This window comes from Drosophila nasuta, chromosome 3, assembly GCF_023558535.2.
Source record: "Drosophila nasuta strain 15112-1781.00 chromosome 3, ASM2355853v1, whole genome shotgun sequence".
NCBI classification, from domain to species: domain Eukaryota; kingdom Metazoa; phylum Arthropoda; class Insecta; order Diptera; family Drosophilidae; genus Drosophila; species Drosophila nasuta.
Window position 1 is genome coordinate 47,167,383 of NC_083457.1, and position 12,133 is coordinate 47,179,515.

The window sequence follows — 12,133 nt, forward strand, 5'->3', positions numbered from 1 at the left end:
TTTAAAAACCCATTAAATGAATCATACAAATTCCTACTCGATTCAAAGATAAATTTGAAATTATAAATATAATTTTTCGTTGGTTCTTTTTCTTATACATATGTATATGTAACTCTTGCTATATATGTTATAGCTTGCATTTGAACCAGTACTTATCGAAGACGCAAAGCCAGTTGGAGCTATTGAGCAGCGTTTCCGAAACTGAGGATCTAGCTTACAAGATGTTTAATAAAAGAGACATTTGATTAGGACGACAATACACAAAACGTTAAAGATTGTTACATTGTTTATTTAGGAGTTGTATCTATTATCGTTACATATTAATTAAGAGTTAATCGTAATCGCAGCACCCACTTTGCCTGCCCCGCGTTTCTGGTTCTTATTGGGTCGTCGCTTCTTCTGTTGCTGGGTATTGAAACGCAACTGAAGTTTGGTGCCCGCCATGCTCAGCTCCTTCTTTAAGGCGTTGCGTGCCTCAAAGGTTGAGGGCAAAGTAACGGTGGCTGCGCTGTAGTCACGGAATCTGCCTTTACCGGGCTTCAGTTGTATGTCAACGGCATTTTCGAAGAGTTGACGCACTTGGGCCACCGAGGCGGTCTTGGGCAGATTGGTAATGAGCACCGATGAGGTGAACTTAGATTTCCGGGACACCTGTTTTGTGGCACGTTTGGTCAGAGCTTTCGTTTTGCGTTTCTCAAACGATTGCTGCTTGCGGACAACAAGTTCGTTGACGAACTCATCTGAATCGGTCTTTGGAAGTGACACGAATAATCCCTCGAATCCAGCTTTATTGTTCTTAATTGAAGCTGTAATGTCCTGCAAAGCAGTGTCGCGATCCTGCTGCGTCTGGAATTCCACTAGGCAGAAACGCGCATGCTTTTGACGTGGTTTGGATGCCTTCGATATGAGTGGATGCAGCGCTTTTACTTTTGAGTTGAATTCCTGTTCATCCAATGGAAGCTTGTGTAGGAAACGAACATACAAACGTGTTCCCTTGCGCTGTTGGTATTTGCTGTGTATTTGTTCCTCGATAATTTCTGCTCTCGTTTTGCGGGCCGTTGTCTCCTCTCCTTCGTCATTCAACTCGCTACCTTCATCGGAGTCTCCGCCATCACCGTCGTCATTAACATCGTCATCTACATCTTCATCTTCATCCGACTCTGTTGCACTGACTCCCAAATCCACTTCATTCTCCTCATCATCGGATGCGTCTGAATTATCTGTGATACTTTCTTCCTCATCTGATATAGTTTGTTCAGTCACTTTCTTCATTTTTGGTAAGTGCAACAAATTTGTTTATGTCGTTTGTCGTTCACACGTGCTTGAAAACAATAGCGTTGTCACTCTCTACCAAACAGCTGGCAGGTTAATCGAATGCTTAATCGATAAATTTCGTATACGTATTTTAGTGTGTACAAAACTTTTTATACCCGCTACCCATAGGGTAGAAGGGTATTATAACTTTGTGCCAGCAGGAAATGTATGTAACAGGTAGAAGGAGGCATCTCCGACCCTATAAAGTATATATATTCTTGATCAGCGTCAACAGCCGAGACGATATAGCCATGTCCGTCTGTCCGTCCGTCCGTCTGTCCGTCTGTCCGTATGAACACCTAGATCTCAGAGACTATAAGAGATAGAGCTATAATTTTTTTTCGACAGCATTTGTTATGTTTGCACGCAGATCAAGTTTGTTTCAAATTTTTGCCACGCCCACTTCCGCCCCTGCAAATCAAAAAAATCGAATAACAAGCGTAATTTTAAAGCTAGAGTTACGAATTTTGGTATATACAGTAATAACTATAGTAGTTATGATTCCTGAAAATTTGGTTGCGATCAGATAAAAATTGTCGCAGTTATTAAAGAAATACTTTTGGGCAAAAACGCCTACTTACTAGAGGTCTTAGTTGCTTTGGCTGACAATCTGGTATATTGTGCCGTCTATGGTATATTTTGAATGCGGTACTATATCGATATACCACATATACCATTTGGTATATTTTTAGTATTTTTGCAGTATATTTGGTATATTTTGAGAATAATACCGCAAAATATAATGCTTTTATTCAAAATGGGTAGCGGGTATCTCACAGTCGAGTACACTCGACTGTAGCTTTCATACTTGTTTAATTGTGAATTATTTGGGATATTCGAATTTGTAAATGAAGTCAAAAAATTAGCTACACGTTGTACCATAGAGATATCATAAATAACATCATATTTTAAGTCTCGCGCATTTTTAAGTGTTTTGCAAACTTTGTTAAGCGCTACTAAATGACAAATTCGGTATATTTATTACACGTAAAACCGCCGATTTTATAAATTTTGCTCACGGTCACACTCAAACACAGGTGTTAAGCTCTTCGTTCGCAGCAGAAAATCAGTTTTTTTTAGCATAAATAAAACACAAAATGGGTATTATTGAAAACATTAGAGATTGGTTTTCATCCGAGGCATGGGTGAACAAAACTTCGGCTATTATAGCCGGCTTTCTGGTATGTAGTAAATGATAGTATGCCAGCTAAAGGAATTGTGCGTAATTGATAAAAAATGTTTACTCCTCCTGCAGTTCTTCACAGGGTGGTGGATAATAATCGATGCCATGTCTGGCGACAGTCAGCACCAGATAACGACAGGACATGTTTTCATTGGCATCTTTGGCACCCTTAGCTTTGCTATGATCAACATTGTTAAAGGCGAACATGTAAGTGACAATAATATTTGTATATACGCACTTCATACATAGGTACAAAGAAAAATGAGTCACTCCGTCTTATGTGCAATTCTTTTGTTTGTTATAGATTTCGGAAGATAACACCTCGGAATGGGGAGCGAGAAATGCAAAGATCGTGCTGCTCCTTGGCTTCATCATGGGATTTGCGTCGATCATTGCGGCCATTTGGGTGATGATCTCAGACTTTATCAACAATGGTAAGTTTGAAAGTAGATACTGTTAAATTTGTCCAGCGATACAAATCGAATCCTTGTTCACACAGATAAAAAGGAAACGAGCCTAGGTGTGGCGCTGCTACTGCAGAATGTTTTCATACTATTCGGCAGCTTGGTGTACAAATTCGGACGCAACGAGGAGCAGTGGAACGAGTAAACTGAACATATCCCTCTAAAAAGGGGCTGTGAACGGGAGGTGCATCCATTAATTAGTAATTAATCTAAACAACACACATTGTATTCATAAACAACATAACAAAAACCACGAAAATAATCTCATTTAACGATATAATTAATTAAACGACGAGTCACTCGCACACTCTCAAGTGGATTTTATTGCAGACGCAAAGCATTAAACCAACAGCAAAGAGCAGACTGAGTTGGCTGTGGATGTGGCCATCCCAATAAGCAGCTGTATATCTGTATAATAAGAATAACAATTTGTAAAATGCTTATGCTACCCAAGCATTTCGCTAAGCATACGCATCAATGGGGCACTCGTTCTCGTTCTGCAGACACCACTGAGGCTGCATTGCCTCCGCTCCGATGCCATTCTCCACGAGACGCTCGCGATGCAACAGCATGCGTGCCTCCGCCTGCTTCCAGCCACCATCAGCGCCAACGGGATCCGACCACAAACGTTCGGCCAAGGCGCTGGCTCGCGGCCAGAAGCGATTGTCCAACGTATACTCATCGATCTGTTCGGACCAAATTGCTGCCTCGGCGCCGAGCACATGATGCTGATAATCGCCAGCGATATGGGTGAGATTGTTCTCGTAGACCTTCTGCCAGCCAATGTAGGGTGAACACCAGTTGTTGCCATCCGTTACCCAGCCAGGACCGCCGCAATCAAAGTAAAGTGCATCATAGTTGGACACAATGATGCGATAGCCTCGTTTCAATATCTTCTTGATCACCTTGTCGGTGCCAGTTGTCCAGATTTGAATGATGTAACGCTGCGGATTCAAATAGTCATCAATATACTGGTCCTGTGTCAGTGTGCTCGTCCAGAGCACAATGGGCGTTGGTGCTGCCGCTGTCGAAGTCAAGTTATCCCAACGCTTAAGAGCTTCGGTTTGATAATGGCCCCACAGACGCATAAAGTCGGCTTCATTCAGATTCCATCCCTGCTTTGTCATCCAATTGCGTATTGTTTCGCTGCTGTTCCAACAGCCCACAGAGACTTCATCGCCGCCCATGTGGAAAACGTCGGGATCGAATAGCTCAAACATATCACTGAAAATGTCCTGCAGCACATCGTACATCTCGGTGACTGTAGGATCCAGTTGTCCACAAGGCGGCTCAACGCAAAACTTTTGCCATGGCTGAGCATTGAAACAGGCGGTCATGTTCTTGTGTTGCCAACCTTCGCCCACATGCGCCGGACTGTCGAACTCGGGCATAACACGAATGCCACGCACACGTCCATAATTCACTATGTCCTCGATGTCCTTGTGCGTGTAGACCTTGCTAGGCGTATAGGCGCCCAGTTTGGATAGCTCGGGGCGTTTGCTCACCTCGAGCGGGAAGCTGTGTGAATCGGTGATGTGCCAGTGGAAGGTGTTGAGCTTGACCATGGCCATGCCATCTGCGAAAGAGAAAAAGGAGTGAGTAAGAGACGAGGAGGAGGAGCACCCCATAGCTTACCCAATGTGCGCTTGATGGACTTGACGGAGAAGTAGTTGCGTGACGTGTCCAGCAAAAGTCCGCGCCATTTGTAGACGGGTGCATCGCTGATGCTGGCGTTCGCTGTCACCTGGAGTTCGCGGCGAATGTCGTCGTAGACAATCAGTTGATTGAGCGTCTCCAGTGCATGGCGTGCGCCATAAAAGTTGTCCGCCGTAATGTTGGCAGTCACCTGTCCAGCGGTGGAGTTGGTGCCAATTTGCAGCACATAGCTCTCGTCGGTGTCGAGGGTGAGGCGTGTGGGCTTCGCACTATCAGCGGTATTTATGACTACCGCCAATTGATAGCCACCCGAACGCAGCAGCTTGAGATTGGGTATCTTGGCATGCACCAAGTCCATCCAACGTCGCTCGGTGTCCCGCCAAACTTTGTCCCTTTTATTGACTCCGCCAGGCCTTTGGATTTTAATATTGGTGATGTCCACTTGACGCATCAGCGGTTCCAGCTGCACAGCACCTGTGGGCTTGGGCCACAGTGTGCCAATACTGCTGCTGCAGAAGAGACGGCAGACGGGCAGACTGATTGCCTTGGCAAAGTTGTCCTCGCTCAGCTCCACCTTGCGACAGACGCCAGAGTGGCATTCGTAGCCGTAAACCAGATCGCTGTCACAATGCAAAAATGAGAACTTTCAACTTGGAATACTTATATTATATCTATTATGTACTTACTCGGCTCCCGCAGCTGCCCCAGGTGTTGGCAGACAGCCAAAGGCCAACGAAACGCTTAATGCCACTGCAAGCGGCAACAACTTCATTTTGCTGCTTTTTTTGTGTTGTTAGTTTTTATAACAACAATAATCAATCGAACGCACGGGGAATAATAAACAGACAATCTGAAACGGGTTTTCTTAGCTTACGTTACGTATTCCCGTTTAAACTGAGCGCTATGAAAGCGAACAGCAAATAAACCAGTGTCGAGGGCTCTTCAGCGCCAACTGACGCCTTTGTTTTGCTGCGCGGTCAATTTATCGGTTCGGCAACACTCGACATCGATTGCGATTACTCTGATACACATACAGTCACACCCACACACACACTTGTGCACATCAGTGCAGGCAATGCAGCTGTTTTTCCGTTAGATGTGGTTATGATTAGTGTGCAAGTCTATCAAAAGAACATAACAATGTAATCATGTATTATTATTCACTTTGAATATGTATATTTACAAAATTTGTTTAGATACATTTGTTATAGATAGCGTGTTATTATTAGATGTTTTAAGGAAGCGTAGTATTAAATATCTGTCTGAATTTGAAAAGAAACCAAAACAAAAGGGCCTGCTTGTCTAGATATAGATACGTTAATGAATTAATATTTCTAAGATAAATTTACTTTGTGTTGTTCAAATAGATTATAAAAATATTCACATAAAAACAATAAACATTCACTAACATCCACGAAAAAACGAAGCATGCAAAGCGACTTTGCTTACTAATAATTTACTTAGTAATACAGTGACTCCAATAATTTTTTACGGCGAAGCTCCATTTTCCTTTAATTTGTTATATTAAACTTATGCGGGTATAGCTAGTCAGAGAGGGAGAGTTATTTTAGAAAAAGCTAACATACAATAAGTAATAAGGAATTTTGAACTATGGCTTAATATATTGAAGAAACTTCTTAGCTCCACTTCTGCAAAATCGGCTGATAAAAATGTTCAAATGTTGAAAAACTCGTTTAGCAATTTTTAATGGCTCTTTCAGCTAAAACGGAGGTTTACAGTTGGCAACACTGATTCAGACGCAAGCCGAGGCTCGCTCACACATACACAAGTTACGTGAGTGTTTGTTGTTATGTCGAAGAGCAGATTACATACATTTGCTTTTAACTATCGTTCTTGTTCGTCAAGTCATATTTTAAAATACCGCAAAAAAGCACTAGAAGATAGCAAAAGTGGCTGTAAATCTTGGTGAAAGCTCCTTAGGTACATATAAATATATTAACACTTAATTTGTGCCTCCTGCGATTTCGCAATATCTATTAAAAACACATAATATATGCAAGGTCATCGACCTACCGGAAATATGCATAGAACATTAGTTTATATTTCTATTGGGTTCTTAACGATTACATTATCTTTATTAGCTACTCTACACTATGTGGGATTTGCGCCCTTCTGCGTTAAGGTGTTATCCTCATAAGTCTCTAGCACGTCAGCCAAATGCTCGTTATCTCTCGGCTTCTTGAACTGTCGCTTTTTGTTCGCCGCCTTCTTACGCTTCGGCACGGGTTTCTTAAGGCCATGGTCTTGCATCGAACGAATACCTTGTAAAATATAAAACAATAGGTAATTGGTTGGCTGCATATTGAAAATGCATTTGGCTTTCACCTTGTTTCTCGAGGTATTCATCAATTTTGGCATCGTCCATTGCATCGACTGTTGCGGAACGCCAAAGCTTCTGAAACTCGTCGTCCACCTAATAAATGAGTAGAATTAGTTTAGTAAGGCATATAACAGATAAGCGTAAAACTTTTCTTCGGAGCTTACGGCAAAATTCGCGGTTCTGTCATTGTAGAAGAGTATCTTCTTTTTGTCAATGGGTCGCACAATGAACAATATTTCGGCAGCGCGATTTTTCAAAACCTTTTCACAATGTGGCAGCGATTCTTGCACATCCTCTAGTAAAATGCCGCCAAGTCCCTTTAAGTCGTGCTGCTTCAGCAATCGCATCAGAGTCTTGCCGTCTTTGATTTTGTAAACGGGCTTGAAGCTGAACTTTTGTCCATCCGGAGTAACATCTATTTTGGGATTATTGCTAAGCGCTTCACCAGCCAACCACTGCAACGAATAGCAAGATGCACATTATTGTATTGGTCATAAAAGAAAAGGGAACCATCATGGCTTACATTCTTCACCGATTGGCCTATATCTAGCTGGTTGGTTTCATCAAGGATCTCTTCAATACTCAATGGATGATCATCGCCATCCTGATGGCGGGTGCGCATAAATTTCACTATTTTGGCCAAGACTCCAAAACGATATTGGGAACTTCCAGACATGGTTTTGTATCTACAGAACAAGTATATATCATATTGGATGATCTGGGTCAGCATGTGAGCACTTACGTAGAAGCATCAAGCTTGGGTGCCGTTGGAGGGCGCATTTTCTTTTGGGAATCATCTCTGCTCGGCGGTGGCGGCGCTCTTTCCGTTCTGGTTTTCTTCTCAACGCTGCACATACAAAAAAAAACAACACGATATGTATTAAAACGCGACTTGTTAGCAGAAAGGTTGGGGAACTTACGTTGGCGTAGCCATCGCCCGTTTTTTGAACGCCTCGCGTTCCCGAAGCAGTGCGGGATCCATTATTATTTATTTTTAAGCTTTTTCGGTATTTACTAAAAGAAAATTTGATATTTTAGAATATTTACAATTTGCTTCAACCAAAAGCAGCTGTTGACTGAGTCAGGGTGACCGTAGTTGGTGATATATAGATTTCCAAAAACATACCAAATTGTACCACAATCATTGATTACTAGATGGTTACCCTAAGAGCAGTATATTTTATACAGTATTTTACCCGATTGCCGATTTTTAGTCGATATTTATATAATTCGATAACCAAATAGAACCACAGCAAAAAGGTTCATGGCGCTCATTTTCAAAAACACTATTAAAAACAAAGTCAGTTATATTTTGGTAATTTCGTTTATTTTTATCGCTTTAAGGGCTTTACATAATAGTTGTATATAATTATGTCATATTTGAGTGATTAAATTTCTATGCAGAAATCTACGATCGGTAAGCTTGCTTTTTAAATATATATTCTTATCTTTGTCGGAATACGTTAGTAAATTGTACAACGAGTTCGTTTCTTGTATATAGTTTCTTGGTTTTTGTATTATGGTAAGGGTAATGCGATAGATACGATAGTCCAGTTAGTGGTTGGTTTTTTTTTTTGTTTTTTGCATTCATTGTTTCATGGTTTCGTTGGCTCCGTTTAGGTCTGGTCTTTATTGGGTCTCTTCAGTACAAACAGCGCACACAAAAACAAGTCAAAATTGTGTAAAGTTGGTTGTTTGGTAGTTCTTGTTTTCTCGTATCTTGTTTCCGTTTTCCGTGTCTGTTCACTTCTGTTCACTCGTGTTTTCACTCAGTTTTGATTGTGATTGTTGTGGTTCTCGTTCTGGTTGATTCCGTAGTGTTTTTTGGGCGGTTGTTGGTCAGTTGAACTGTTTAATTGATCTGTTTTCTGTAAACTACTCGTACATTATGTTCTTTTTTGTTAAGTAGTATGTTGTTGTCAGTGGGGTCTGTGGAAATAGAAAGATAAAAATAGTTTTTGCTTATTATGTTTGTTCGTGGTCGATGATCGGCAGGATCGTCAAATTGCTGCTGAATTTTTGAGGGCGTTTTAGTTAAGTTACAAGTACAGAAGAACGGCGGTAGTATCTAATTGTAATAGAACAGTCTGAATATACGATAAGTCTATATTTTTTTGTGTACATACATAATAATAATAAGCAAGATTTTTGGATCTTTCTTACACTAAACACTAACAACTTACCTCAGATCAGGCGTTCAACGCATTCCAAAACTATGGCTACATTAATATATATAGATACACAGGATCAGCATTAAAAAAATGTATAACTTACACTTAATTTCGTCGTAATCGCTTCCTGCCACTATCGTCACCATCGGAGCCACTTCGTTCCTCCGCTTCCATAACCTTTATTTTAGTGCCACAGATTTCTGCACCATTCAATACAGTTATTGCCTTTTGGGCACTTTCCCGTTCCGAATATTTGACGTATCCGCAATTTTTATTCGGCAGCAGATAGACATCAATAAGTCCTTTCCAGCAGGAGAATATATTCTTCAATATTGAGTGCGGCAGATTCTAAAATGTAATTTGCAATTCTAAGTAAAAAAAAAAATTAATTTTAACTAGTTTACTTACAGCTGAGAGCACAATAAAAAGCCTTTGAGCAACTTGAGAATCGGGAGATGCAAGTGGTTGTGTTGGTGGCAAAGGTACATTGCAAATAGCGTCCTTTTTTAGTTCGTTCTGTAAAGTACGAGTAGAGTAAAATCACGCAAAATAAAATTTGAGATATTTCACATACTGTCTATAAACGAGGTGTCCATGCGAGCTGAACTCATGCCATTTACTTTGACAATTATGCGTTCACCCATCGGATATTCCAGGCCATGCAGTTTGTCTCTGTAAGCAAATGATGTGTTGCAGTAAATTGGTAAAGTACATGAATGTAAAACATTACTTGGCATAAATCGCCGCTTCTGGATTATCGTAGACAACAACGGCTTCATTTGTCCGCGGTCCATCTGTAAATATGACAAATGTAAGACCTGTGATACATTATAAAGTTATCCGCTTACGTTCGCGCATGATTTGACAATAATCGAGACCGGGTATAATATCAAAGAGTCGCCATAACTGATCCTGGTTAACACAATTGCTGACCGTCACCTCGAGGCATGTGGGCTGTGGGACGGGGACGTTTTGCATGCGTAAGAATGCCGACATATCACTGTTGACCGATGCATTCCAATCGTTGTTGTAACTACCACCTCCGCCGCTACCGCCTCCATTACCACCGCCATTGTAATTGGAGCCGCCTCCACCACCGCTACCTCCTCCGCCACGGCCCGAACCATATATGGGACTATCATCAGCCAGACGCCCGTATTGGTCACGTTGTGTGCGCGAAGAACCCTTTGGCTCGGCAAAGACTGCCTTGTATTTAGCAGAACAATTTTCAAATGCTACTGCGGCATAATAGAATCTGAAGAATTTTAATATTTAGTAGTCTTAGCATAAGTTGAAATGCACAAATACTCACTTGGTAAAACGCACGTATCCAAAACCCTTTGGACTGCCATTATTCTTCTCCCGCACAATGGTCACATTCTCCACCTCACCCCATTGCACAAACTCATCACGTATGTCATCTTCGGTCGCTGTTTTTGGTATGACAATAAACAGTCGCACATACTTTTCCTGCTCGTTTTCAGATTTATTTGAACCTTGATTACGACTGCAAATCAAACAAAAGAAAATCACATATCGAGTACAGTTGGTAATGCTAATTATTGCTGATCTCAACAGCAGCAGCAGCAGCGGCAAAAAGTTGCCAGGTCATTACTTGTTTCACTTACTTTGCGGCAACCAGCACCTTGAGAGTTCTATCTGTTTTTCCAATCGTTTTGCCATTCATCTCTTCCTGCGCCTTAGCGGCATCGGAAGTCTTCGAAAACTTAACATATGCAATGCCTTTGTTCTCCTGTGTGTGTTTATCCTTAACCACCCAAATATCTTCTATCTCCCCGTACTTTGAGAACGCTTCGCGAAAATCTTCTTCGGTATGCGCTTTGTTGCAAATTATAAATAGCCGCGACATCGGCGGATCATCATCATTCGAATAATCCTGGCCACCACGTCCGCCGCCGCGTGATTGTGAGCGATAATCCGACATATTTCTTATTATTTTTTTCTGTTTTGCGAAATAATAATTTTCTTTCTCACTGTCTCACTTCCTTCTGTTTTATTTTTTTCCCGAGACGCAGAACACAAAATGGCAGAAATAAAAAAATGCCTACTGTGTATATTTGTGTATACCACACAGTGTGACCGCAGTTTATATTTCGAAATACGCTGTTTTCGTCTTTCACAATTGAAAGCTGGTAACATTTTTTAACAGTTCAACTTGTTTTTCGTAAAAGAAACTACGGCAGTCCCGATTTAAAATTTGAGTAATAATTGCAAAATAAAAAAATAATATAATATTACCTCAAAAAAGCCCCTCTTGATTCCGTTCACAATATTTGTTTGTAATACGGGCTGGGATATTTACCAACACTGACCGCTTACAGGTTTGTTTATCTCAAAGTCAGGTAAACGCTCTGATGCTCTATCTGTCATACTCTACAACGTTCGCGCCAATTTATCCTACTACCTGTGCGAAAAGGCAACAGTTGCTAATAAAACACTAATGCCTGATCTAGCCTGCTTTAGTTACAATAGGTTCTTCCAAATGTCAACATTTCAAAGAGTCGCAATTATTTTCATAACAATGTCATATTACCACAACGTCCTTGGCGATATGAAGAAAATGTCGAAGAAGTCGCATGTTGAGGACTTTGAAGGCGTTACTGTATTATTTGAGGCTCTTACAACATCGCCAAACGACGACAACTGGCAAGTGTTTTCCTTTCCAAACAATGTCAAACACGCTGATAATATACCTCGGAATTGTACAGTCGTATATCTCAAGGAATGTACGTCCTGGAATAAATGCAGGCAAACTTGTTACAAGACGGGAGCAACGAGCTACAGGTGGTTTCATGACGGCTGTTGTGAATGTGTTGGTGGTTACTGTGCAAGCTATGGAATAAATGAGAGTCGATGCAGTCAATGCCCCGAACCAGGATGTGATGACGATTCAGACGAAGACGAACATGAATAACAACAATCAACTGTACAAATGTACTGATAACAAATTTATGAAACGTTTTATCGATGCTCAGAAATAGTT

The 12,133-nt window shown here is 41.1% G+C and overlaps 6 protein-coding genes across 7 annotated transcripts; 2 read left to right on the forward strand and 4 right to left on the reverse strand.

Annotated features, from left to right (window-relative positions):
• Positions 1-268: 268 nt before the first annotated feature.
• On the reverse strand, positions 269-1,397 carry LOC132788594 (nucleolin). The gene has a single exon (XM_060796079.1). It carries the CDS (start codon positions 1,270-1,272, stop codon positions 325-327), a length of 948 nt encoding a protein of 315 aa, XP_060652062.1. The 5' UTR covers positions 1,273-1,397; the 3' UTR covers positions 269-324.
• Positions 1,398-2,323: 926 nt separating this feature from the next.
• On the forward strand, positions 2,324-3,280 carry LOC132790167 (transmembrane protein 50A). Its single transcript, XM_060798619.1, has 4 exons — positions 2,324-2,495; positions 2,570-2,704; positions 2,802-2,931; positions 2,997-3,280. The coding sequence occupies exons 1-4, from the start codon at positions 2,412-2,414 to the stop codon at positions 3,104-3,106; spliced, it is 459 nt and encodes a 152-aa protein (XP_060654602.1). The 5' UTR covers positions 2,324-2,411; the 3' UTR covers positions 3,107-3,280.
• On the reverse strand, positions 3,242-5,729 carry LOC132790166 (chitooligosaccharidolytic beta-N-acetylglucosaminidase). The gene is made up of 3 exons (XM_060798617.1): positions 5,304-5,729; positions 4,597-5,237; positions 3,242-4,537 (listed from the first exon to the last, which is right to left on the reverse strand). The coding sequence occupies exons 1-3, from the start codon at positions 5,387-5,389 to the stop codon at positions 3,423-3,425; spliced, it is 1,842 nt and encodes a 613-aa protein (XP_060654600.1). The 5' UTR covers positions 5,390-5,729; the 3' UTR covers positions 3,242-3,422.
• A 902-nt stretch (positions 5,730-6,631) lies between these two features.
• LOC132789517 (general transcription factor IIE subunit 2) lies at positions 6,632-8,037 on the reverse strand. The gene is made up of 6 exons (XM_060797577.1): positions 7,879-8,037; positions 7,701-7,805; positions 7,482-7,644; positions 7,123-7,413; positions 6,964-7,051; positions 6,632-6,899 (listed from the first exon to the last, which is right to left on the reverse strand). Exons 1-6 carry the CDS (start codon positions 7,938-7,940, stop codon positions 6,730-6,732), a joined length of 879 nt encoding a protein of 292 aa, XP_060653560.1. The 5' UTR covers positions 7,941-8,037; the 3' UTR covers positions 6,632-6,729.
• Positions 8,038-8,516: 479 nt separating this feature from the next.
• LOC132791347 (RNA-binding protein 45) lies at positions 8,517-11,191 on the reverse strand. Of its 2 annotated transcripts, XM_060800221.1 has the most exons (8): positions 10,758-11,189; positions 10,442-10,636; positions 9,978-10,384; positions 9,860-9,923; positions 9,702-9,801; positions 9,538-9,642; positions 9,233-9,477; positions 8,517-8,887 (listed from the first exon to the last, which is right to left on the reverse strand). In XM_060800221.1, exons 1-7 carry the CDS (start codon positions 11,072-11,074, stop codon positions 9,235-9,237), a joined length of 1,431 nt encoding a protein of 476 aa, XP_060656204.1. In that variant the 5' UTR covers positions 11,075-11,189; the 3' UTR covers positions 8,517-8,887; positions 9,233-9,234. The 2 variants fall into 2 exon arrangements, with proteins under 2 accessions (XP_060656204.1, XP_060656203.1); XM_060800220.1 differs by lacking the exon at positions 8,517-8,887 and having other exon boundaries at positions 9,354-9,477; positions 9,538-9,645; positions 9,704-9,801; positions 10,758-11,191.
• Positions 11,192-11,488: 297 nt separating this feature from the next.
• Positions 11,489-12,133, forward strand: LOC132790694 (protein twisted gastrulation). The gene has a single exon (XM_060799331.1). The coding sequence runs from the start codon at positions 11,591-11,593 to the stop codon at positions 12,062-12,064; it is 474 nt and encodes a 157-aa protein (XP_060655314.1). The 5' UTR covers positions 11,489-11,590; the 3' UTR covers positions 12,065-12,133.

Excerpts from the sequence above, each read along its gene's own strand:
- LOC132788594 (XM_060796079.1), bottom strand. The coding sequence starts at position 1,272 with ATGAAGAAAGTGACTGAACAAACTATATCAGATGAGGAAGAAAGTATC.
- LOC132790166 (XM_060798617.1), bottom strand. The coding sequence starts at position 5,389 with ATGAAGTTGTTGCCGCTTGCAGTGGCATTAAGCGTTTCGTTGGCCTTT. Across the intron at positions 5,238-5,303 it reads GGGGCAGCTGCGGGAGCCGA|CGATCTGGTTTACGGCTACG; the intron begins GTAAGTACATAA and ends GCATTGTGACAG. Across the intron at positions 4,538-4,596 it reads GTCCATCAAGCGCACATTGG|ATGGCATGGCCATGGTCAAG; the intron begins GTAAGCTATGGG and ends TCTCTTTCGCAG.
- LOC132790167 (XM_060798619.1), top strand. The coding sequence starts at position 2,412 with ATGGGTATTATTGAAAACATTAGAGATTGGTTTTCATCCGAGGCATGG. Across the intron at positions 2,496-2,569 it reads CTATTATAGCCGGCTTTCTG|TTCTTCACAGGGTGGTGGAT; the intron begins GTATGTAGTAAA and ends CTCCTCCTGCAG. Across the intron at positions 2,705-2,801 it reads ACATTGTTAAAGGCGAACAT|ATTTCGGAAGATAACACCTC; the intron begins GTAAGTGACAAT and ends TGTTTGTTATAG.
- LOC132790694 (XM_060799331.1), top strand. The coding sequence starts at position 11,591 with ATGCCTGATCTAGCCTGCTTTAGTTACAATAGGTTCTTCCAAATGTCA.
- LOC132791347 (XM_060800221.1), bottom strand. The coding sequence starts at position 11,074 with ATGTCGGATTATCGCTCACAATCACGCGGCGGCGGACGTGGTGGCCAG. Across the intron at positions 9,924-9,977 it reads TTGTCAAATCATGCGCGAAC|ATGGACCGCGGACAAATGAA; the intron begins GTAAGCGGATAA and ends TCATATTTACAG. Across the intron at positions 9,643-9,701 it reads ACACCTCGTTTATAGACAGT|GAACTAAAAAAGGACGCTAT; the intron begins ATGTGAAATATC and ends ACTTTACAGAAC.
- LOC132789517 (XM_060797577.1), bottom strand. The coding sequence starts at position 7,940 with ATGGATCCCGCACTGCTTCGGGAACGCGAGGCGTTCAAAAAACGGGCG. Across the intron at positions 7,645-7,700 it reads CCCAAGCTTGATGCTTCTAC|ATACAAAACCATGTCTGGAA; the intron begins GTAAGTGCTCAC and ends CTTGTTCTGTAG. Across the intron at positions 6,900-6,963 it reads TGAATACCTCGAGAAACAAG|GTATTCGTTCGATGCAAGAC; the intron begins GTGAAAGCCAAA and ends ATATTTTACAAG.